Below are 27,301 nucleotides of genomic sequence, written 5' to 3' on the forward strand. Positions count from 1 at the left end.
AAGAAAGGTTTGTTTAAGCCCTAGAAAATCTATCAAATGTTCAAAGCTTTAGATTTTACATTGTTTTCTATATACCAGGGATATGAAATGTGGTCTACTCTGCAGCAAGTAACTGAACGTAGAAGGATGTCCAACGTACTGCCACAGTTTCTGATGTAAGCGGGATTCGTCCAAACAAGGTCCCCGGGGGGGAATTCCTATGGCACAGTTGCCCTATTTCTTACAACAGCAAAGACTTAAAACATTTGCTTATTTGCATAGTTCATTTTCATGCTTTAGCCTTTTTTCCTTGGCACTGCAACATTCTCTTCTGGATGCACCACAGTTAGTTTAGCCACTGAAGGGCACCATCACCAACAGGACACTTTGGGAAGCCGAATGCATCTCACTGGGGGATTCTCTAACTGCGTAAATAATTGTTGACTAAGCAAAAGAAGAGAAGAGGAGAAAATCAAACTTACTGGTGCAGGGCATAGAGGCAGGATCATTTTCAGCTCGGAAATAACCACGGTCACAAGTGCAGGAGGTAGAGCCTTCCCGGATGGAGTAGCTATGGGGTGGGCATTTGGCACAGGCAGCATCTGTTGAGAGGGCCTTGTAGTAACCAGTTTTACAAGCTGAAAGGAGAAACAGAAGTGCAACGTATTATTTATACAGAAAGCAGTCACAAGTCGTCTCACATATTCTGAATGTCCGGTGCAGGGTTCTATTAACCGTCTCAAAAGCTCACATGCAACATCACGTTTAGACAGAGCTTCTGTTGCAAAGCTACCACAAGCTGTAAAGAGTTCCATACATTGAGGATAAATTTCATATAACTCCGTGCGGCCCCATATGCATGACGTCGACATTCATAGTAACATAGTACTGACAGCAGAAAAACACCAAATGGTCCATCCAGTCTACCCAGCAACTTTATGGTACTAACTGCTGCTCCATGCCTGTCCCCCCCCCCCCCCCCCCCCCCTCCCAGCATGTTTCAAAAGCCATTCAGATGGATAACTTTAAAAAAGTTATCCATCTAAATGGCAAGTTTTGGTATATTCAGCCTCATAACCAGCTAGACTTTTGCCGGATAATTCATTATCCAGCTAAAATCTAGCTGGATAAAAAAACAGGCTTTCCAGGGACGTAATGATATTCAAACTTATCCGGCTATTGAACAGGTCTAAAGTTAGCCAGTTATCACATTCGGCCAGCTTTAAACTTATCTGGGCATATTCAGCAGCACGGCTGCACCACTAACTATCCCAGCTAAGTTAACCAGATAAATCTTATCCAGCTAATTTACTTAAGCCAGCTATGTCTGACTATGGACCTCACATATTTCTACCCCCAACATAGGCGTATATGTTTGGTTGTACAAGAATACCCGCAATGCATTGAAAGCACACACCTTTCCCACCTATTTTATAAACATATGCACATATATCTGTTATTCCCCCCCCCCAAAAAAAAAAATATAACTTGCTTGTGAAAAACCTTGGAGGCCAGTATATTTTAAAAGGTATGCGCATCATTAAAATCACCAATTTCCTGATACCTCCACTACTTTACGCAGTCCTTCTCCAGGTCATTAAGACCCTCCTAGTTTTTCACCTAAACTCTCCCCAGTTCACCCAGACCTCTCACCCAATCAACAGCAGACAACAAACAAGTCTGACATCAATTATGCTAGATTACTAGCAGGTGTAAGATTAGGCAAATATGTTGTCTAATGTATTTGCATACATCTCTTATAAAATATCAATTTCTGCATGTACCTCTTGGCTCCAGCCCGGAAGGCTGTTAGACTACCCCTTTTATGTGCAGGTAAATGTATGTGTGAAACCAAAAATATGCGTGTATTTTTGATGTTTATAAAATAGCATATACGCAAATACAAGTTACTTAGGCACATGTATGCTACTTTTACATGCAAAACTTCTTTGAAAATTCACTCCATTGAATCTAGAAAAGGAACAACTGGAAATATGTACATCCATGTACAATATGGGATGTATATTTGTTTGAAACAAAAGTATAAAATGGGGAGAATGAGCCCGTTTTTTTGTTTCATTTCAAATGAACCAAAAAGTTTTTAAAAAATGAAACATTTCATATGTTTTTTGTTTTTGGCAAATAGTGCACACTGTTAGCAAATAGTACATACTGTTTGCTAATAATGCACACTATTTGTAAATAGCATGTGCTATTTTCAAATATTGTGCACTACTTGATGAAAACAAAAAAAAGTTTAAAAACCGCAAACATGAAAAACAAATGAAAAAAACCCCAGAAAAATGAAGGTACAAAACAAATAAGAAAAATGATTGCCTGCACATCCCTAATGTACGGCCTCTTCAGTATAAGCAAGCCGTGAACACACTACCAAATAAGAGTTTGATGGTTGCTTTGTGAATGCTCATAGAAGAGTCTGTTTCTAATTCAGTGAAGAGCATTAAGCAGAAATGGAAGTTGCCACAGCATCCAAAAGCAACAGTCCTCTCCCTTGGCATTAACACACAGACTTGTGCAGGCACCCACGCACAAATAAATACTTATACATCCCACATAACCCTCCTTAAGAAAAAAAAAAAAAAAAAGCAAGAAAGGAATGCAGTTGCTTTGCTCTCCAGCTTCTGTAAAGCCCTGAAGCAGTGACAGTTTATGCTATGGGACTGTCAGTTATATGGGGGAACAACAACTGCCATGATTGCCTGGCAGTGAAACTCGAGAGCAGGAGTATGCCAGGAAATGGCACACATCACCCTCCTGGTGAGGCAGATTTTACTTGGCCACCTCTCTGCAAGACAAAATCTCAGCTCGAACTCCACACATGGCAATGATACTGCAGAGAAAGCCTGGCTCTGCTGATCTGTCCTATTGGCAAGCATTTGGTGCCATCAGTTCTATAAACATGACTTCTGTGAAGAAGGCTGCACCATGCAGAAAGCAATACAAGGATGGCAAGAGGAATGGAATATCACATTTGTAGTGCAGAACTACAGGTGCCTTTTCTGGATTCTGCTTCGTGAGCAAAAAGTGGCAAATACTACAGCTTCACGCCCCAACAAGCTATTGGAAAAACACTCCGAAAGGCCAGGCGAGGGGATTTAGAACAGGATTTCCTTTTTTTGTTTTCAATCAACTCGTTGGCTGAAAGTCACATTACATCTTTAATTTTTTTTTTTATTAATAAAGAAGCAGACTGTGTTTAGTCAAACTGTTTCATTGGCTAATTAATACCACTAATTCTGTGCAGTTCTGACAAAAGTGGCAAGAGACCACGGTAGGGATGTGCATTCACTTTTTTACAATTCATTTTGATTATCATGCATTCATTTCTTTTAGTGGGTACCGCATCGAAATTGCGCACTATTTTTAAATTATTTGGAAATTAGTGTGCACTGAAAAGAAATGAAATAGCAAAAACGGAAAAAAGAGACAAAACGAAATAAAAAAATGTTTTGGCTACACCGCCCTTGTCCACGATGGATGGGGGACTTTTACCCATAGCACCTTTTTCAAAAGAAAAGGACACCTTGTGATTTTATAGAACTTGTTCAGTTGGTAAGTGATTTACAGTATGAAGAGTGCCATCGTACGCACACTTCACTGCCAGAGCTGCTCACCGTGGTGCCAAATGTGTGCATGGTGACAATCATGGAAGACACGTTGCCCATGAAGTAGGTCTGTTTCTGCATTGAATTCCTTCTTTAAGTCATTTATTTAAAAATGAAAACAACAAATGACAAATCTACCAATAAATGCTGAAATCTAACTACTGTGTAATACTGAAAATCACGTCCAAAGTGGAAATCGACAATGAAAACAAGCATCACTTTGTAAGCCCTGATAGTGCTCTAAAAAAAGAAAATTAAAACCTGGCTCTTTAGCCAAGCTTTTCCAGAACTATGATCATTTTTTTTTTTCACCTTCAGCTATTAAGATTTTCTCACCATCGCAATATTCATGTCTTTTATATTACTTGACATTGATTCCAATCCCTTCTGCAGATCACATTTAACTTTGACAGTTACGCCTTATTTTATGATTTGGATACTCAAAGAGACTTTACAATTTTCTCAATGTTAATTTTTGAATCTAGTTTTCCCTGTTTCCAAGTTCTATAACCTTGTTATATGTACCGCCTCTTGGCATAATTTTATGTTTCAATGTAAACCGATGTGATCTGTATTTTAATACAGGAACACCGGTATATAAAAATCTAAAAATAAATAAATAAATAATGTACATTATATCGTGTGTATTGTGTGATATACACGGTATTTTGCATGTCCTCGCATAGATTCCCTCCCCTATTACAATGACTTTCTTTGCATATGATTTGCATGTATTAATAATGCTAATGCATGCAAAGAAGGTGGTCAGCTGCAATAAAATAACTTTACTTATTTGAAATGTGTTAAATGTGAAGAGGGAGGTCTGGGCCCCTAACGCGGGTACCAAGCCAAGGCTCCCACCACACATTTAAAGCAGCAGGAAAAAAAAAGATTCACGACAAACAGAAAGGTTGAATGCAGGTCACTGCTGACCACCCCCCCCCCCATCACAACCCGGGGCCACTGGTTGAGGGGGCTCCCAACTTCCTCAAAATGTTAAAAATGTTAAAAAGACCCATGTGGTGACAGCCCAGTCTCTCCTTTCCGCCTCCTCAAAGCACAAAAGGCAAATGTGGCTGTGCCCCAGCCCCTGATCTTCCCACCCCAAGTGACATCCTGATCCCAATCCCCCCATCACCCAAGTGACAGTGACAGCCCCCTTCCCTCATCCTGAAGTAATAGTAATGGCCCTCCTGATTGTGTTAAAAAAAAAAAAAAAAAGTACTGGTCCTCACCATCCCCACCCCCCCCAGAAAGGAAAAAAAAAAGTAGAATCCTGGCCCCCACAACCAACCCCCCCTCCTGCACCCCTACATAGCTAAAAACGGATCCCATGTCGGGGTTGAGTGCACTCTCGCACCAGGCCCGGTCAGTTTCATTTTCCAAAATGGCGCCGACCTGACCTTACCCAGCCAAGTGACATGGGGGGAGGGTGGGAAGAGTCTTGGAGGCCGGGACACTATTTTTTTTTTTTCAGGGGGTGGCACTATTTTTCCGGGGGAAGAGCTCCACTATCACGGCGATAGTCCCCCGAAGTAGTAGGTCCCCTCCTGCGATAAAACAGGATGGCTTAATGCATCTAGGGGAGAGCTTGTATTTAAATAGCCTTTGATGTCCAGAACTCAATTCAAAATATTGATGGAGGTCTTCATATACCACTTGCAGATGCAGTAGGTCCTTCACTGTAATCAAAGTCCTTACACAAATCAATTTCCTTAATCAATTTCAAATTACAACTTTTGGACTTTTTGTTATATTTGTACTTATCATCACTATGTTTTCTTACTGTCCCTTTAAATAAAGGACTGGCTGCATCTGTGTATGAAGACCTCCATCAATATTTTGAACTGAGTGTTGGATATCACTGGGCTATTTAAATACAATCTAAGTTAATTTACAAAGTGGTTTTATTTTGAGTAAGCAATGAGTATCATTTGTGAGATCTCAGCAATTAGTAGAGACCCCAGAATCACCTAAAGGTCCATATTCAGGAGCATTTAGCCAGCTAACTCAGACGTTAGCTGGGTAAATGAATATTTGGGCACATATCTTGCTAAATTCTAGCTGGCTAAGTTAGGGGCGGCTCCAGGGGCATAACTGAGAGGAGGTAACTAAGCCGGCTAAGTTAACTGGCTAATTCCGATTTTCAGGTTGGGCCAAAGAGTTGCCCTAAAGTTAGCCAGCTAAGTCTAGCTGGCTAACTGAATATCCCTGGCTAACTGAATATCCCTCCAAAGTTAGCTGGATAAGTTTATCAGGCTAACTTTGCTATCTGGACAGTGACTGAATATGGACCTCCCAGTTTTAATTCTCATGCCCATGTGCCATGTTGTTGAATACTATATTAGAAAAATGGTAACCAGCTAAAAAGGCTTTGTTTCCTTCAACCTGCATCCTCCACAACATAATTTTGGATATATTTGAACCATATTCCCAAAATAATGAACTTACAAGACCTTCAGGCAATCAAAAATACACCAGACACTACATTTCTTGCTAAGAAAAATATTTGAGGAATTTCCCCGGTATACACCAGCACATTAAGGATGCAGGTTCCACTACAGAGAAGCATTAGGTTTGCTTTCCCAGTTTCTTACTGGACCAAGAATCCTTACAAAAACAAACTGCTCCAAAGCCTTAGGATTTATGCTTTTAGAGTTCATCCATATCACATCGTTAGATAAGGTTCAACCTGAAAGGTGATTTTTGGCTTTATCTGATTAAAAACAGATACCACAGCCTGGCAGGAAGAAGCACTGGGGTCAAGCCCAGCATCCCCACATCAAACACAATTAGTCCCTGAATGCATACAAACCCAGGGCACACAGCTTGTCAGTCACAGGAAACAAAGGCGACTTGTGCAAAACAGGCTACTTTCCTTGTATTTAGGGCTGCCAAGAATGACAAATTACTTTTCCGACATGTGTTGCACCATTTAGAGCCTGGTTGAATAAATGATAGCAACTTCTGTGTGCTTGTTTATCAACATGCAAGTCTTTTGAGAGCAAGAAAGCAAATGAGGTCTTCATAGTGAAACCCAACAAGCAAATCGAAGGACACGCAGAACAGGCATACAACCAAATGATTTCAGAGATGACATCCTAGTTGAGTGGTTAACAAATGTTTAAGCATGCCAGCTCTCGGAACTGCCAACCTCCGTCCCGTTCTCAAGGAATGTCACGCCTTGAGTCGAGATCGCCTGAGGACGGGCCCACAGCTCTTGGAAGATCTGCTACATTGGGATCAAACAGGTCTACAGCCTGGCAGCACACAATAACAGCTAGAGCTAGGCAAAGGTACTGTATTTTCCCAAGTCAAAACATGAAGAGACCAACATGCAGTCAATAAATAGTTCCCCCGTTTCCCCTCCCGCAAGCCCCCAAATTGAAGTCTTTGATGCCAGCTTAAAGCAATCCCTTTTTCTCCTCCTCGTCTGCCGAGGATTTGCCAGACATGTCAGGGCCCCAATGGTATTCTTTAACGCAGCCTTTGAAAGATGCCATTGTGGAAAGATTACTTCCCATGTGTGATACAACCTTTAAATTCAGTTTCTTCAGCTTTGCCTTAATTCGTTCGTTTTGTGAGCTTTTCTAAAAAAAAAGAAGCATTCAGGCATTCAGATCACCCACCAACAAGCCAAGGTTACGATTTAAAACATACAGTAATCTTGCTTAACGTTTCTGGGCCAAATTTCTGTTGGTGTCATGTGCTGAAAATGAGACATCCGTCTCGATGCAAAGCTTAAAAGAAATAAACAGGCACATATCCACATCTCCTAAAGAGACTTGCACTGCAGGATTTCTCTGAATGTTTTTGAATTCGCTCATTCCATGAATGTGTTTACTACTATTAATATTTGCTATTAATTGTGGCTCCTGGAGCTTTTCCAAGTGAAGAGGTATAATATTTACATTTCAATTATGCACCTATGAACAACATCTTCAAGACTGGAGCTTCCTTGTGGAGTAAAATTTTTGTCTGGAACAGCCACTAAATCTCAGAAAGGCCTTTGAAAACAAAGCCTCAAATGTGTCTTTTTTTTTTAAGGAGAAATATTAGCAAACCTTCATTTTCTGATTAGTATTTAGTCCTATTATACAGTGCACTAAAATAAATGGATGTAGCAGTAACACTTCCTTTTGTAGGGATCATCTGCAGTTTCTGAAGGGATTTTTCTGGGTTAATTATAGGCCTCAGTTTTGTGTGGCCTCATTGATGAGCTTCTGTGCCTCACACCGTGAAACCCCTCCCCCCCCCCCCCCCCCCCCCCTGCCCAGCCAGCACCACCTCACTAGGACTCTGTGATTGTACAGCTGTTTTACTCCAAATGTTGAACTAGGTTTTCTAATTGTTAAATGCCTCTAAAACCAGTACTTTTGACCTACAAGTGAGAGAAAGGGAGTTGCTTCTTTTTTTGTCCCCTGTCATCAACTGGCCTAGTTGTGGCCTAATACCTGTGGGATAATGCTTCACCAGATCATTGCCAGAAAATTTTCTTCCTGGGCTGGGTGAAATTAGAAGATTTAAAATGGAAGGAATAATTTAATCTGAAATTAAAGCAGCAGAACCAGCAATAAAGAAAAGAAAGACGTCAATAGATAAAGTGTTTAAAGATCTCCTACTTTCTAGGTATATCAGAGTGCTGCTGTGTTGTCTCGCTTTAAAACAAAAGATGGGTTGGATATTTGCAGTGTTCAGGTTATGATCATAATTTTCAAATGCCAATGCACCCTTAATGTTAGTTTCATTTTGCTATACATCAATTCAAGGTGGGGGAACATGAAAAGAGACATAATGAATGAAGGATAAGGTGGGTTATAAAATATTTTAAAATAAAATTAGCAAAAGAACGATTCACGATGTTTGCAATCCAAAAATGCATTTGGATATGACCATACCATGCTAGAGATTCAAATCTTATTTTATTCAGATTGATGTTTGAATCAGAAGATTCTGATCACAGATCAAACTGGGAAAACAGAATCTACCCAGATTCAGTCTCGGGCCCAACCTTTTGCATTGCCAGCAGCACTAAAGCAAAACTCAAACTTTCCACTCAGGAAAGTCACATTGCAAGCATTACACTGACAAATGTAATACACAAAGGCAGAATGGATTACTGAACAGGGTGCTGCCCAGTAAGTGTTAAGCTCAACCCAAGCTGTGATGAAAGTCAAACAAAATGTCAATAATTGCTTAGACATGCTATGAAAGCTTGCCTATTTAACTCTCCAATCCCTGGACCTGGATGGTGACGTAGGCTCACAGTATCTCAGACCTGCAGAAGACACAGATCTAGAGAGATATTAGGCAGATGACTGCAGAAATGCAGAAAAGCCCCAGGAAGAAGGTAACCCTCAAAGATCCAGCAACAGGGGCATAAAGGCAAAAGGATAAATTGCTAGAGAAAGATCTTTTTGTACAAGCTGCTGTTTTAGCACATCAGCAAAACCATTGTTGTTAGATGTTTCCCAGCCATAGGTGCCGGTCTAATATTTCATTAGACTGGGATTTATTTTTGAATTAAGGTCAGCAAATAATTCAGGCCGTAAGCCTGGGCATAATGCCAAGCAGTAACAATAACAAACTAACCAGTCAGAGCTTTAGGTAGGGAAACCGTGAGGCTTGTAACTGGGAGTTAGCAATCTATCCTCACATAGCAGATAATTAACCATTTATGTAGATGTAGCTCCCCAGCAAACACCCTACTAAGGACTTTCTCGGACCTCTACCTAGACTCTAAAAGAAAAATAAATAGTTGCAAAATCAGGAAACATGAGCAAACAAGAGGGAATTGCGAATATCAAAAGATAGAAAAAATATATAAAAGTGCTACGCGAGCAGAAATCTTTAGCGTCAAGGGAAACCCACAGGTTAGAAACATGCAGGCTGCCAGAGAAAGGAGGTGGTCAGTTTCAACCAGGGACAGTGCCATTCAGTGGTGAGAAATTAACACTGCTTTGCTTATGACCTAATCTGTAGATTCAAATTATTACATCCCTCCCCCTTTCTTCAATGCTGCACTAATTCAGGGATATAAGCTTAGTTTGTACAAAGTGCACGTGAGATAGTTTTAAATAAAACATGCAATATGTCCCCCCCTCCCAGGGCCACCTAGGGAACCACAGGTCTGGGAGTGGCAGCCTGGACACTCTTCAAATGTGGAAGCAACAACCTGGATTTCAGTGGCAGAGCCACAGCAATTGGTCTTTCTTCCCAACTGTGGACTGAAAAATGAAGTGGGCCCACACAGGTGAGGAGATGGCCCAAACTGAGGCTGAAGACAGGGGCTCTGCAGGGCCAGAAGAAAGGGACCAGCACAGAACAGGGAATCTGGAGCAGTGGCAGCCGGGCCCTTCAGACTGAACAGATCCATTGTAGCAGTGCCTGCGTGAAAGAGAGGCTCCGGAGAAGAGGCAGCGGGGACTGTGTGACTGAAGAAAGAACAGTGTCTGATCCACAAATGAGAGAGAGAAAACATGTATCTTGAAGCTGCAGTGACTGCATTGACCCAAAAGAGATGGTTGCTGCTGCTGCTGTTTGCACTGTCTGGGAAGAGAGAGCGTATGTGTGTGTGTGTGTAGGAAAGAGAGCATGTATGTGTGTGTGAGAGCATGTGTATAGAAGAGAGCGAGCATGTGTGTGTGTGTGTGTGTGTGTGTGTGTGTGTGTATATGTATATGTGTGTGAGAAGATGTGTTTGGGGGAGGGCTGGAGGATAGAGAGCATGTGATGGGGGAAGGCTGAGGGACAGAAAGCGCATCTATGTGTGTGTGGGCAGGGGCCAGAGAGCATGTGTGAGTGTGCTACCACGCGCATGTTATAAAATATAGGGTCGGTGCGCGCAAGGCTGTGCAAAATCGGCAGCCTGTGTGCGCAAAGCCGCACAGCCATCCTCCGTTCCCTCCGGGAACTTTCCTTCCGGACCACCCCCACCTTCCCCTCACTTCCCCTATCTAACCCACCCTCCAGACCTAACTAATTCCCCCCACCTTTATTTTACAAGTTACGCCTGCCGGCCAGCTGCCAGCACATCATGTTCCAGTCCAGAGGCCGCGGCCACACCCCTGGAATGCCCCTGGGCCGGAACCACGCCCGTGGCCCTGCCCCAGAATGCCGATGACGCGCCGGCCGCGACACGCCCCCCCCCCCGACACCCCCCCCCAGGAAAGCCCCGGGACTTATGCGAATCCTGGGGCTTGCACGCGCCTCTGAGCCTATGCAAGATAGGCTCAGCGCGCGCAGGGGGTGGAAGGGGCAGCTTTTCAGGGGTTACGCGCGTAACCCTTTGAAAATCTGCTACATAGTTTTTATGATAAAAACAGGAATTTCAATCAGTTGCACATTCCGTGAGCCTCCTTAAATAGGTTTTCAACTTCTTTCTGAAGAAAACCACAAGCCCTGTTTCTTTTTTCAGCTCCAGTGGCAAAGTATTCCAAATCATTGGACCTGCAACAGAGAGAGCTTTATTCCAGGTTACTTGAAGTTGCAACTCCTTAAAGGAGGGAATCAGGTGCAGCTGCTCAGCTGATCATAATGGCTGAACTGCCTATATGGGACCAATAAGTCCTTCAAATATCCTGGGCCTTCATCCTTCAGATCCTTAACTATTAACGTTAGAAATGTAAATGGTAGAAGGACAATTGCACTCTTCCTGACTTTTCATTTGCTTCTAGCACATGCTTGCATTGCAATCTGTTTGCATCCTGGTCAGCTGCCCCTCTTGCCTACCTATAGTCATGTCCCTGCTGCCAATATGGTCACAAGCACTTACACAGAACAATTATTAACCAATTTGATACATTAGATCATGCTTTTATAGCATTTGTAATGCAAACCATTGTCATAACAAATAAATACACATTGTATTCTTAACTCACTCCGGTTTTTGATGGTATTGGAGGTGAAAGATATTGCAGATAACCAGACCATAAGCTGATTAGTGAAATATGGAGGAAAATAAGCTGATGGAAGGGCAGCAGATGAGGTTTTATGAAGTTTCTCCCACCACCCAGGCATAACAGAGCTTTTCTGTTTTGATATAACTATAGATAAATAGATGTTTTGTTTTGTTGAGTGAGGCAATGACCAACCCAACAGATTTCTTGGATTATTAGTATACTGGTCAACATAATAAGAGGGTGCAAGAAAGAAGATTCTTTTAAATTGATCTGGTCACCATAACCAGTATCTTTCGGTAGAAAAAGAAAATAGGAAAATTAGGAGACTGTATTTATCAGCTCAAAAAATGGACATTCTTGGGTGTGCGGTGTGGTCGGGGAGAGAAAAGTAAGCACATACAAGCTAATTTTAAAACAAGCGTGCTTGCACCCATACACACACAAGTTGGTACGTGACAGGAATAAGCTGGAATTTTTCATCATTCACACACTTCCAAATGTATAGTTTAAAAATTGCCTACTGTGCATCAGTATGCTCCTAATTTTAAGAGGTTATTCAAGAAAACCTACTTTGCGTATCTTCCATAGGACCTTACAGGCTTTAACGTGCATATGATGGCTGATTTTAAATTATGCTCGTGCAAGAGACATTCCCAGTTTTTCCAATTAGTACACGTTTTCCCAGTCAGTCAATTAGGTCATCCAGACCCCTCTGATTCTTCATCCTGTATGCCCCCTAGTTGACCCGGACCCCTCACCTTATCATGTAAACTCTAAAATGCGAGATCTGCAGACTTGCTCTTCATCAGGAGCAGCAGAAAAGTTATGCAGCTAACAAACTACGACGCACAGCGGCCTCAGGTTTTAAAATATGGAGTTAAACGTGTAACTGTTGGCCTCACCCTGGAACTACCATGCCCTGCCCATTTTCTGCCCCCTTATTTTTGCTCATGCACACATATACGCACAAAATTAGTGGCTTTTAAAATCTGCATTGCTTACGCGTGGCCCACATATGCATGTATATGGGCATTTTAGCACGAGCAACAATTTTACAATCAGCGCCATATGTTTGATTTCTAGAATATATGTGAATACAGTTTACATGAACAGATTTGGACCATTGTTGGAGGTGATGCAAATTTATGCTTCTGCTTTGCTTCCCTTCCATCTCCCTGAACCCCAAACTGAAATCAACCCCCTTCCTTCTAGATCTGATTCTCCTTCTGAAATTCATCCCTTTATCCCAATCCATGATCTGAAATCAAGCCTACTATCCCCCAGTGCAGCACTGGTTTCTGACCCTGTCCATTTCTCTCTAGGCAATCTGCCCTTCCCCCTGGATGCAGAAGGAGGTATTTTTTACTTCATCCTTGGTCCAACGCTGAGTCCCAAACACCGTGGATAGGAGGCACTGCAGCAATGCTTGCTACTGGTGGTATTCAGAACTCAGCGCTGGAGCAGAGAGAGAAGATCACATACCTCCTCCTGCCTCCAGAATAGTTGGAGGGGGACAATTGGGGATGAGGGATTGGGGGGGGGGGGGTCGGAAACCATTGCTGGCTTGGGGGAATATTGAGTTTGCTTTCAGATTAGGGTTCAGATTGTGGATTGCGTCACGGTAGTGGAGGCATGGGGGCTGCTTTCAGATCAGGGACTGGGTCCCGGAAGAGGCTGATTTCAGATTGGGGTTTGGAGAACTGGGGGGGAGGAAGGGCAAGATAGCCATGCAAATTTAATCTGGCTATATGTGACTAGGTTTGAGCTAATTTTCAATCACTAGCTAGCCATTCAAGTTATAGCTGAAAATTATCCTAAATTTAGTTGGGTGCAACAAAGTCACGCCCTTTAAATCCTTTAGGGTAGGGAAAAAAGTTCAAACATCAGAAAATTAAAACAAAATGAACTTGTTTTTTGAATCTTTGTTACATTAAATTGTACAATTCCATGACATCGTCTAGACATCCCATCTCACAAGAACATTTTTATTGAGATGAGATAGATCTGCACTTTATCCATTTTTCACTTCCAATATTTTCTAAACAGAACTGGTTCCATCACAACTTTAGATCCATTGGATTGGCTACTACAAAATATATTATGAAGCCCTGACCAATGCAATGATATGAAATGTATTATTTCAGTGATTTTTAATTCTACTGCTGCTTCTCTGTCTAGAATTAGATCATACTCATATTATATTCAAATATGCTGATATTTGTTTTCAGTCTTTACCCAAAGCAGAAAGGAAACATTTGACCTTGACAGACCCAAAAGACAAGGTTAAAATGTGCTTCATCCCCTCCTTGGGTGTACAAAATTAAAATATATGGCTATACAGAAAAAGAAAAAAATTGTTTATAAGAAAAGTTGGGGTTTTTTTTGTAATTTGCAGCTTTTCTCCAAGTACTTGACTGCCCTTTGACCCCTCCCGTCTGATAGAATACTGCCTGGTAGCAAACACAGCAAGCCCCAAATTTCAGAGGTAGCAGCTTTTCATTAAAAAGTGATTTTCTCCAGTTGTGAGGTGTATAATGATGTATTTTAGCAGTACATGGCGGGAGGGGCTTTCAACTTCAATGCTTTCTGAGTCAATGGGATTGCAATGCCTACTTCAATGGTTAGGCAGCCCCAAAGAAATAAACTATTATTAAGTTTGTCACAGGGACACAAGAATATGGCACTTTTAAATCTAATTAAAAAAAAATTCTGCCTGCAAGAAACTGATACAAATACAAAAAAAAGAAAAAACAAATACTGAATTAAAATCCCAAAATTGTCTTGTTTCTCACCAAGCAGTGCCTGCATTATTAATCTCAGCGGGGACCGCCATGGAGAAAGCAGTATTCCTCACTCAAAGGAAATGCGTGCTTGGCAACCATGGGTGGATTTTAAAATTTAAAGGATTGCTTTGATCCGCAAATGCTGGTTTTTAAACGCCCCATTCACTGCAGGTGGGGAGGGAGAGGGCAGGGGGAAAGTGGGAAAAGGCATCTCAAAAAGGGGAAAAGCCCGAGGGGACTTTTTGTGATATCGCAACATCCCTGCCGTTCTTTCCATGGCCACAAAGCTTTCTTGAGAACCCACTCTTCCCGTGACCTGTGGGCTGTTTTTTAAAGGATTTTAGTCCTAACTTCTTTTTGTGCTGTTTTGCTTCTTACAGCAGCTGCCACTGTCCAGTTTTATTTCCTTTTCAGCAGATTTGTTCGTTCGTATCTTTATCCAGCTAGATGTGCAGGGGCATCTCTAGACAGACGTATTTGGGGTGGTGACAGGGGGGTAAGCCAAAATGACATTTCCACACATCACGCCCTCACACCATTAAATTGGCTGTAAAAGATACAATTTTAAAAAAAGTCTCAAATTCATTCTGTGCAATTTAGAGAAAAAAAAAAACAGTTTCAATGTCTCAGTAAAGCAATCATTAAAATTATTAAATAGCCTCACTGAACCAATTTTTCTATATGGATATGAGAGTAAAATATATAAAAGAAGGGACAGAATCTCAATATACAGTACATTCAGACAGTATTCAGACCCCTTCACTTTTTCCACATTTTGTTACGTTACAGCTTTATTCTAAAAATGGATAATATGCGTTTTTCCCCTCCTCAATCTACACACAATACTCCATAATGACAAAGCGAAATCAGGTTTTTAGAAATCTGTGCAAATTAATTTTTAAAAACCTGAAATATCACAATTATATAAGTATTCAGACTCTTTGCTATTAAGCTCTGGAATTTGTTGCCAGAGGATGTGCTTAGTGCAGTTGGTTTAGCTGGGTTTAAAAAAGGTTTGGATAAGTTCTTGGTGGAGAAGTCCATTAACTGCTATTAATCAAGTTTACTTAGGGAGTAACCACTCCTATTAATTGCATCAGTAGTATGGGATCTTCTTGGTGTTTGGGTACTTGCAAGGTTCTTGTGGCCTGGTTTGGCCTCTGTTGGAAACAGGATGCTGGGCTTGATGGACCCTTGGTCTGACCCAGCATGACAATTTCTTATGTTCTTATGAGCTTGGATGCATCCTATTTCAATTGATCATCCTTGAGTTGTTTCTCCAACTTGATAGGGGTCCACCTGTGGTAAATTCAATTGATTGAAAATGATTTGGAAAGGCACACACCTGTCTATATAAGGTTCTACAGTTGACAGTGCATGAAAGCCATGAAGTCGAAGGCATTGTCTATAGACTTTCAGGACAGGATTGTGTTGAGGAACAGATTTGGGGAAGGGTACAAACAAATTGCTGCAGCATTGAAGGTCCCAAAGAACACAGTGGCCTCCATCATTTTTAAATGGAAGAAGTTTGGAACCACCAGGACTCTTCCTAGAGCTGACTGCCCACTCAAATTGAGCAATTGGGGGAGAAGGGCATTGATCAGGGAGGTAACCAAGAACCCAATGGTCACTGACAGAGGTCCAGAGCTCTGCTGTGGAGATTGAAGAACCTTCCAGATGGACAACTACCTATGCAGCACTCCACCAATCAGGTCTCTATGGTAGAGTGGCCAGACAGAAGCCACTCCTCACTAAAAGGTACATGACAGCCTGCTTGGAGTTTGCCAAAAGGCACTTAAAAGACTCTTAGAGTATAAGACACAAGATTCTCTGTTCTGATGAAACCAAGTTTGAATTCTTTGGCCTGAATGCCAAGCTTCATGTCTGGAGGAATCCAGGCACCAATCATCACCTACGGTGAAGCATGTTGGTGGCAGCATCATTTTTCAGCTGCAGGAACTGGGAGACTAGTCAAGATTCAGGAAAAGATGAAGAGAGCAAAGTACAGAGAGATCCTTGATGAAAAACTGCTCCAGAGTGCTCTGGAACTCAGACTGGGCCAACAATTCACCTTCCAACTTGAAAACGACCCTAAGCACCCAGCCAAGACAACACAGGAGTGGCTTTGGGAGAAATCTGTAAATGTCCTTGACTGGCCCAGCCAGAGCCCAGACATAAACCCAATCAAACATCTCTAGAGAGACCTGAAAATAGCTGTGCATTGACGCTCCCCATCCAACCTGACAGATCTTGAAAGAATCTGCAGAGAAGAATGGGAGAAATTCCCCAAATCTAGGTGTGCCAAGATGGTAGTGTCTTACCCAAGAAAACGCTATAATCTTGGCACATCATTGATGTTATCATTTCTGTGTAGGGAAGGAGAGAAATGAGGCTAGGAGGAATAAGGGTATGTGTATTTTATGAAGAGGTGGGTGTGGAATTGGATGGTTTTTAATGTTGAAATTGTATGTTTTTATTTGCTGTAAACCGCCTTGATCTGCTTTGTAAGTTTGGTTTATGCGGTATATAAATATTAAATGAAGTGAAAGACGAGTTTGTAATAGCTGGAAAAGGTGCTTCAACAAAGTACTGAGTAAATGTGATATCTCAGTTTACATTTTTTAAATTAATATGCACAAATTTCTACTTTGTCATTATGGGGTATTATATGTAGACTGAGGAGGAAAACATGCATATTATCCATTACAGAATAAAGATGTAACATATCAAAATGTGGAAAAAGTGAAGGAGTCTGAATACTTTCTGAATGCACTGTAAATCCTGCACCTCCAATTCTATAGATGCACAATCTGCATCTATAGAAAGTCCCCCAACAATGGACCTAGAACATTGACCCTTTCAATTCACCATATAAAAATTAAAAAAAAAAAAAATTTCAAATGTTATTGTCACCTCAATAACAGCAACGCAACACTTTACACTGCCAGTCACTTTGTGAAGTAACAAAACTTAACAAAAAGAAGCTTAGAACCTATATAGCAAACCTGGTCTACCGTGACAGCACCAAATCCAAGGATTCAACATTAGCAACCCTAGCTATGAAGAGGCAGCACTGGAAATATTAAACACCAATATACCTATTAGGAGCAAGAGAGGTGGCCACTTGATCCCTACACAGAAACTACACACCAGCAGAATACCTCACACCACAGTCATACAAGAACACAGAAAGCCCTCGCCAAATATAAGAAACAGACCATAATGTATAAATGGAAACTTGCAGAGAAAAACCGAACCGGAAACAACAAACCAAATGCTACAATAATGGATAAACAGGAACATCACCATTTCTCATAAAACATCAAACAGCAAAATCAAGAACTACAAAACATCAACCGCGCTAACAAAAAGAATAAATATTCCAAAAGAGCTGCAGAACAGAAAAACATCTAATAAATTTAAAAGTCATATTAACATTTTTTTAAATTTACCAGACACCAAGAAAATATTTCAAAAACAGCAGACACATTAAATGATATCCAATAATTAAAAGTAATAGACATAAAAAAAAAAATCCTCCACTCTCCATACCTGATAAATTTGATTTCCAGTCACCCTGAAATTGTCCTGGATTCGTGGGGAAGGTGAAGGGTGCACACACACTTTATCCTCTCTCTCTCATACACACACTAGCACACATGTTTATTCCCATACACACTCCCTCACACACGCATGCTCACTCACTGGCTCTCTTTCCCCTTCACACACACACACACAGGCCTTCTTAGCCTTTGTGGATCTCTCTCGCTCACACCTACACACACCACATTGCTGATGCCTTCCTACTTCTGATGTACCACAGAAGGGAGGATGAGGTGGGAAAATCAAATTGCTTGAAAAAAAACTCTCATAGTGGCTCTCTCCCTCATACACACCCACATGCATAAATTCAGACAGGCTCCCTCACACACACAGGCAGGTTTCCTCTCACACTAACACACAGACCGAGCATCTCCTGCTTTCTTCAGCTGCTGACGCATGGGCTTAGTCAGAGGCTCCACTGGAACACCATCTTCCAACTCTGCAATGTAAGAGCCCCCTCCTGCCATTCCTCCTTGCTTGCCGGCTCCGTAAGTGTAGACAAAACTCGCAGGACTGGTGCTAACTCTAGGCCGCTCTTGCTCATCACAAGATCAGCATGCAGAGCATGCCAACCCCGCGAGGTCCGAATACCCTCGCAGGCCAGCAAACGAGGAGAAAGTGGCGGAACGGCTCCTACTCCTGCCACATATCAGATCTGGGTCCGAGTGGCGTGAGGGCGGAGGTGAGGCATGCGCAGCAACATGAGGAGCCACGTGAGGCCGTAAACGTGTGCACCTGAGCGGGAACAGCGTAAAGGATAACCTTGTTTGAAACTGGGCTGGCAAGCCATTTTTTAGGGGTGGCACTTGAAACCCCTTGGCAATGCAGCCTTTTCTATCTTAACATAGAAACGACAGTCCATGAAGTCTGCCCAGCAAGCTTTTTAAGGTAGTACCTGCCGCGCCTTGCAGGTTATCCCCATGTTTCTCAAGGGTAGTAACTGCCTCTCTGTTATCCCCAAGCCTTAGGATAAGGATAATAATATTTACAGTCAAAACCAAGCAACTGTCGAACCCAGAAATAAATTACTGCTAGCAACATTTTTACTGGGTGATGACCCTTTCTTGAACATTCAGACAATGCTGCTTGACATGCTTTGCTTTTGGACTTGGTCATAGAAGCAGTCCGGTGCTTTTTCCCTTAGGTCTATGTATCAGTATCCGAGACCGTAAACATCAGGGACTGTGTTGTTTGCTGTCTGAATCCAATTCTCCTTTTCTCTTGAAGAGCCTTATTACTCTTCGTATGAGAAAACAAAAAAACGTCAAGAATATCCAGAATAGCTTCTGTAAAACTAAGAACTGAGTCATATCACCCCTGGATAAAGAACTTAGGTCCAACGAAGCCACAATGAGCGAAAGTCAACAGTATGACACAGGAAGTTAAAAGTCACATCTGAATATGAATTTTGAGCTACTCCACCTCGAATGCAGGGGTGTGGCTGTCATCTTAGTCCATTTAGATTCAGGGATAGCCATCTGTAATCCTCAAGAGCAGAAACAGGCCTGATTTTCAGATATCCATAATGAATAATTATGAGGTATATTTGCATACGATGGAGGCAATGCATGCAAATCTACCTCATGCATATTCATTGTGGATCATCTGAAACCTGACCTGTTTCTAGCTCTAGAGGACTGGAGTTGGCTACGCAGAAATAAAGGTGAACTAAAAAGTCATAGGTGACTGTTTTTTGTTGGACTAAATACATTTGCAACTAGCTTTTAAGAATTATACTGTTTTTATCAGATCAGTAGAAAAATGACTAAAGATAACTTATACAAATGTATTAAGCTAGTTTTATATATCAGTACTACCTACAACTTGCTTGTTGACCTTCATTTCCACTGAATTTCTCCACAAAACTGTTCGGCAGAAGCTGAAGTGACAAATTTTGAGCCCCAGTAGGAAATGTCCCTGCTGCAGAGGGTTATTTTAGGATTCAAAGCACTACTAAAGCCCTCAGGGTTCTAAGTGCCTTCAGCAGATTTATTCAAAGCACTTTTGTTTGCTGTTTAAATGTGAAACAATGCCATAAATCATTTTTTTTCTGTCATTTTTAATCATAAGGTAGTCTGTAATATTTATAGTGTAAATCGAGCAAGGGATCACCAAATCCTGTCCTGCAAGCTGATTAGCTAGCCAAATTTGTAGATTAACACGATTTAATTCCATTGTCTGGAGAACTGCTTACATGCATCCCTCCTGCTTAAGGCCCTGATGGGAATAAGATCTATATCTCTAAGCACTGGCCCTTCAGCAGGTTATCTTCCATCCCTTAAATCTTCAGGGACAGGCTAAAAAAAAAAAAAAAGCTATTAAGCTTGGCAAGCTAGATGAAGCCATTGATAGAAAGCAGTAGCAGATCTGGAAGACCTGGCATCCTAACATGTAACGCTTCTGATTTGTGAAGAGTGCCAGTTGTCATAGATATCAAATCCAAGGGCTCCTGTCTGTAGAGTAAAGCTTCTGGAGGTAAAGTGACACCAACGGGCCGATACAGTAAAGTGCGCTCCGGTGGAGCGCACTGTTAGCCCGCATTTAGCCGCGTGTTTTCGACGTGCTATTTTTACCCCTTATACAGTAAGAGGTAATAGCGCGTGGAAAACGCGCGACCAACCCCCCCGAAACTAATAGCGCCCGCAACATGCAAATGCATGTTGATGGCCCTATTAGTTATTCCCGCGCGATTCAGAAAGTAAAATGTGCAGCCAAGCCGCACATTTTACTCTCAGAAATTAACGCCTGCCAAAGGCAGGCGTTAATTTCAGCTGGCACCGGGGAAGTGTACAGAAAAGCAGAAAAAACTGCTTTTCTGTACACCCTCCGACTTAATATCATAGCGATATTAAGTCGGAGATCCCGAAAGTTAAAAAAAATAAAAAATAAAAAATTTAAAAATCTGCCTGCAGGTTGGAAGACGGATGCTCAATTATGCCGGCGTCCATTTTCCAAACCCGTGGCTGTCAGTGGATTTCAGAACCGACGCCGGTAAAACTGAGCGTCGGCTGTCAAACCCGCTGACAACTGCTGCTTCTGTCAAGAAGGAGGCGCTAGGAACGCGCTAGTGTCCCTAGCGCCACCTTTTACCATGGGTCCTCATTTGCATTTTTTGTTTTTCTGAATCGCGCGCACCCGAGCTCTCCCATGGGTTTTTTTATATCGGCCCGCATGCTAGCAGAAACTAATAAGGCTGCTTGCTGCTGCTGTTCTTCCAGCACCAACCATGGTTCATGCAGGGTTAGCATGATGCTGGAAATAAAAGACACGTGCAAAGACATTTTTAATTTCCAGCATTTTGTATTGGTTAGAATGTGATAATGGAATGCTATCTTGAAATGAAATATGAATTCTATGTGGATCAACTAGTCAATGAGCCTCTCTGAATAAAAATGTTTTCAATCGTCCAAAATGAGAAAATGTCCTTTTTGAATAAACACAATGGGGTAATTTTCAAAAGAATTTATGGGGCGGATTTTCATACTCCAGGCGCAAACAAAAGTACACTGGATTTTAGTAGATACGCGCGGAGCCGCGCGTATCTGCTAAAAACCTGGATTGGCGCGCGCAAGGCTATCGATTTTGTATAGCCGGCGCGCGCCGAGCCGCGCAGCCTACCCCCGTTCCCTCCGAGGCCGCTCCGAAATCGGAGCGGCCTCGGAGGGAACTTCCTTTTGCCCTCCCCTCACCTTCCCCTCCCTTCCCCTACCTAACCCACCCACCCGGCCCTGTCTAAGCCCCCACCTTACCTTTGTCGGGGGATTTACGCCTCCCGGAGGGAGGCGTAAATCCCCGCGCGTCAGCGGGCCTCCTGCGCGCCGGGACGCGACCTGGGGGCGGGTCCGGAGGGCGCGGCCACGCCCCCGGGCCGCCCCCGGAACGCTCCCGACACGCCCCGAAAACGCGGCGCGGTTCGGGCCCGCCCCCCGACACGCCCCCTCCGAAAACCCCGGGACTTACGCGAGTCCCGGGGCTCTGCGCGCGCCGGTAGGCCTATGTAAAATAGGCTTACCGGCGCGCAGGGCCCTGCTCGCCTAAATCCGCCCGGTTTTGGGCGGATTTAGGCGAGCAGGGCTCTGATAATCCGCCCCTATATGTGTAAATGTAATATATTACTATAGCAATTTTCAAAAGCCATTTACCCACATAAAGTGCATTTATCCTATGGACAAATCAATAGCATATATTGTAGCAATTTTCAAAAGCCCACTTATATGGGTAAAGTGCATTTGCACGTGTAAAATTTAATTTTAAGGGGGTAAATGCTTTTTAAAATCAAACCCTGTGTGTTCAGTTGTATTACCCACAGGAGCAAAAGCTCTGCTTATGTACAGGGAGCTGAAATATAAATGTGTGTCATCCAGTTTAGCCATTACAGTTTCATCTAATAGCACACTTACTAGGCTGATTCATCAAGTCCTTTTCCCATAGATACAGAATGAGAAAATACCTTAATGAACCAGGACTTTGCTGGTCAATGTCTCCTTCCAACTTTGACTATGTGAAAATGGGTGGTCTTTTATAAAAGACCGTGCCAAGGGAATGCACATAATTCATGTTGACATATTTATGGTAACCTCTAGCCTAGCAACTCTCTGATCTTCCAAAGAAAAAAAAAAAAAAAGACACCAAAAAGACACCTTTCATAGAACAGTCTACATCAACACCCAGTTTTAGAAAGAAAAAAAACCACAGATGGTTTACAGATTAGATAGGACCAAAGTCCAACCAGAGAAAACAGGACTGCCCCACTTGGTCTGGAATGATAATGTCAATTAATTGATATGGCAAATAGCTGTAATCTCGAAACAAACACAAAGGGTAGTCTTGTCTAAAATTAATGAGAGATGATAGTCAAAGAAACTTCTGAATGACTTGTGCTAACCATCTCTGGAAAGCTTATCCAACCCTAAGAAAACAGCTTTATCAGTCAAATGGTTGCATGCAGATCATCACACATTAACAAGTCCACACTTGATTACCCTCAGCATTTCAGAGAAAGTCAAGCATTGGATGAATGTACATGGTGAGCACTGGGCAGACTGGGTAGGCAAAGTGGTCTTTATCTGCCGGTATCTACTATGCTAACTATAATTGTTTCTGCCTTCTAGCCTTTGATATGTGGGGCATTCTTGTGCATTAATGGGCAGTTGCTCATTACAGACCCAAATATTAACTATAAACTTGTATCAATATGTAACTGCTTCCCTCTTCCTCCTCTCCTTTTCTTAAATGAAATGAAATGTGATTTAACTCAGTTTTGCCCACCTGACATCCACATTACGAAAATTCTCACTAATATACCAATATTTATCAATCAATTGAGCCTGGAAATAGCTGCGCTGTCATTAAATATAGCAGAAGAAAATAGCAAACGCATTCCAATGTATGCTAAAGATGAATTTAATCTTAACACAGAATAAAAATTCCACTAACATCTTATTTACAGATCTTTATCATATTGTCATGGAATATTGGCTCAACTGTGGACTGTGTGTTTGATTGGGAAAGTCCAAGATTGTAAACTCATATATTAACTTCTCTGTGAGGCATAAAGTATTAAGAAGGCATGGGGTGAATTATCAAAATGTTACATGTGTAAAAATTAGCATATATGTAGGGAAGTAGCGCCTTCTCACGTATTTCGTATTTTCTAAAAGTCAATAATATGCACATATTTTCACTTTCGCATGCACGTATAGGCACCGAAAAAAGGGATAATCTAGAGGTGTTCCCGGCGGATCAGCACTTATGTGCGCAAGTTACTATTTTAAGACACCTATATACGTACAATTGCTAACTTAATGGCATATTTCTACACCTGCTAATTATCTTGCGTAATGTGCTTATTGTGTAGTACTGACTGGAACTGGAAGGAGTTCAGACTGAAGAACAATGAAAATCTCGATGACCTGGAAAAGGACTGTGAGAACTGGTGGATTAACTGGTAAACTGGTTAATTTCATTTACGTGCGCATTTTATAAAATTGCCCAATTTGCACAACTAAGTCCTACTTTACTTTTGCATGTAAAACATATGGGTGTATATTTTTAAATTAGATAGGAAAAAGTACAAGCATTCCCTACATCAATATGCATGGTTTCAATGTAATGCATTATTCACACACAAGCCTACATGCACACATAGGGGTAGATTTTATAAATTTACGCAAGTGCGTACTTTTGTTCGCGCACCAGGCGCGAACAAAAGTACGCTGGATTTTATAAGATACGCGTGTAGCCGCGCATATCTTATAAAATCCGGGGTCGGCGCACGCAAGGGGGTGCACACGTCCCGGGGCTGTGCGCACGCCGGCGGCCTATGCAAAATAGGCACGCCGGCGCACAAGTGCCCTGCGCGCGTAAATCCGGCCAGATTTACGCGCACAGGGCTTTTAAAATCCGGCCCATATGTTGCAGAATAGAGATATAATATTTAACAATATAGGTAACTATTTTTTAACACAATAAAACATATAGTTCCCAGTCATGAATAGTCATTGTAGGAGGACCAGAGGTTCCTACATTTGTTGTCCACCATTAAGAGGCATTCATCTTGTTTAACTATACTTCAAAATCTGCAGGCTGTACCATTTGCCAAAGCACACCTAATTCTTGCTTTTATTCCTTGGTGATCCGAAATGGCAAAATGATACTAAGACAGTGTCTCCAGTGTTAGTGGTACAGTGCACTGACAAAGCATGAAGTATCAAAGCATGTAGCACATACTAAGGATTATCACTAAATTTTAACAGTCTGAAAATACGTGAATGTATCACAGTTTTACAACTTCTGTTAATTCTGCCATCATAATCTCTGATGTCAGATGAAACCATTTACCATTTGTTACAGTTGGGATAAACTACTACTTGCAAAAGGTCCTGGAAGCCACAGGAAGAAGATACTAAACATGTATGTCCTACAGGAGAGAAAAGCCAGGAGGGATATGACAGAGACCTTTAAATACCTCAAAGGTATTAATGGTGCACAAAAGGAAGTTGAACAACTAGGGCTCATGATGAAGAACTCCAAGGAGGAAGATGCAGAAATAATGTCAGGAAATATTTTTCACAGACAGCAGGATGGATGTCTGGAATGCCCTTCAGAAGGAGATGGTAGAGATAAAAATGGTAGTGTAATTAAAAAACCGTGTGGGATAAGCACAGAGGATAATTAGTGGCAAGAAGATGGAAATAAAGTATATGAATGGAGCTGCAGTTACAACCCCAAAACAGAAGTGGTATGACTTTGTCAAGGCTCAAGGAAAGCACAGGGAGGCCAATAGTGTGATGACCATGACAGACGTGACCAAGCTTGGGGGGAGGGCTGAGAAGACAAAAGGGGGGAGTTGGTGCTGGGTTGCATTTGGGAATTTTATATGCAGATTAGGGTTGTATGTTCTTTTAAAAATGGATGGTAATCCAAACCAAAAGTGGCAGTTTTTTTGTTTCATTTTGTCAATCTGAAACAAATTGAAAATGGTCCTGAAAACTCTGCAAATAGCACACACTATTTTCTGAAGTGAATAAAAACAAAAATAACCATTAAAAAAAATCCAAAATGAATATGGAACTTAAAACAACTCAGGAATGAAGGAAATGAACCAAAATAAAAAAAAAACACTGGCTGTGTACATCCTTACCGCACATCTACCAAAAGAGGGTGAATCTCAGCTAGGCAGATGGCCCATTTTGGTCTTTACCTGCTGGCTGTTACTAAGCTAGCAGGCAAGCTCACGTGTCTAAATTAAGCTCTGACAGGATGGAATTCATGCTGAATCTGATTTTCTGTCTACTTCTCCAAAGGAACGTCCCACCTCAAGATGTACCAGCTGGGTACAGGTTGAATGGATCCTGGCAGCTGCTGCATTCTTTCCCTGAGAAAGGCCTGCCTGCCAGAAAATGCTTGCAGGTGAATTCCAGAGCCCTTTCAAGTTCATCTGATCTACACTGATGACTTGTGAGCACATTTATCTCTCTATTTGCAGGATAATTAATGAGGTCAGTGTATTCTTTTCCATGGATCAAGTATAAATCACCTTTCACTGAGCCAGGTAGATTATCCAGCAGGGTGAGAACACTCTCATTTGTCAGTGGTGGTCCTATATCACAAATGGATTCTGCAGAGGCCTGGGAGTTATCTGAGAAGAAATGCATCACTTGTAGCAGCATGACACAAGCAGTTTTGTCATGAAGAGAGAAAATGTGCACAGTAAAACTGCTTTTACTGTTGTACCTAATGATAAATGAAAGGTTATACTGAGGATGGCACATACAGGGTCCTGGAATTGTCAGAAAAGCATTAGTTGCAATGCTATTATCATTCCTTTAAGCATTATGGGTTCTAGCCATCAGTGCTGGAATTGTCTATTACCCATCTGTTCTTCCATTATTTTCTGGGATACTAATGTCCTTGGTTATAAATGCATGGATAAGAATTGGAAATGAACAACATTCTACGTGTTATTAGTCTTTTTTTAATATGTTTTCTAAGTAAGATAAAGATCTGCTCAATTAGATTTGGGGATGTTATTGTTTGTATATTTACCTATATTGTGATATATATATATATATTATATACACACACTGTCTGATGCTACTTGGAATTTTTTTTCATGTTTGTATTTCTGGAATTCTCTCTAACTAGTCTGAAATGGAAAAGAAAAAAAGAAAATTGTCTTGCTTGACAATTTTCTTTATGCTAACATCTGCAATAGTTAAGATCAAGTATTTCCTGTCGTTTCCTGTGAACCTTCCTCCCTACAACTCAACTTCAGATTGTCCTTGAATTGCATTTCTATGGAAAATGTCATCTGCCTGTCAAATCTAGTTGAATATTTCTATTTCTATTCCCTTTTCCTCCTTTCCTGCAATGAGTTCATTTTAAGCCTTTCTTTGTGGAGTTTGTACTGCAGGCCTTTTAGTAGCACTCTTCTAAACCGCTTCCATCCTCTCAATATCCATACAATGGTGTGGCCTCCAGAACTGAACCCAGTATCCAATGTGACCTCTACACAACATAATACTTTGGAATGTGCATTCATTTATACTATGAATGACTCCTATTTTCCGTTCCATTCATTCCAACTGAAACGAAAATCAAGTCATTCAAAAATAATTTTTGACTATTTTCATTTTGGCATAAAAGCATATGCTATTAGCAAAATACTACTCTCCTTACCCCTTCTATGAGGGTCTCTGTAGCAAAAGGGAGAGAAGCAGTCCCCGCTTGCCCCTGCCTTGTGGTCCCTAATTGAAAAATGGCACGGGCTGGCTGTGAGACATATTGCCACTGGCCTCAGAGCCGCTGCCACCATTTTTAGGAGCGGTGGGTAAGGAGTAAGTGGGCATCACTCTAGCCCCTTTTTGTTATGGAGGCCCCTTCGTAAGTGGGGGCTGTGGGGAGGAGG

At 41.7% G+C, this 27,301-nt stretch overlaps 1 protein-coding gene across 2 annotated transcripts in view; it reads right to left on the reverse strand.

Annotated features, from left to right (window-relative positions):
- The window catches only part of EPHA4 (EPH receptor A4), a 241,040-nt gene that overhangs the window by 154,530 nt on the left and 59,209 nt on the right, over nt 1–27,301 (reverse strand). For both annotated transcript variants that reach the window (XM_029615382.1, XM_029615383.1), the window contains exon 4: nt 462–617. In XM_029615382.1, coding sequence (XP_029471242.1) covers nt 462–617 — 156 coding nt within the window. The remainder of the gene's footprint in view (nt 1–461; nt 618–27,301) is intronic.

This window comes from Rhinatrema bivittatum, chromosome 9, assembly GCF_901001135.1.
Source record: "Rhinatrema bivittatum chromosome 9, aRhiBiv1.1, whole genome shotgun sequence".
In the NCBI taxonomy this organism is placed as follows: Eukaryota; Metazoa; Chordata; class Amphibia; order Gymnophiona; family Rhinatrematidae; genus Rhinatrema; species Rhinatrema bivittatum.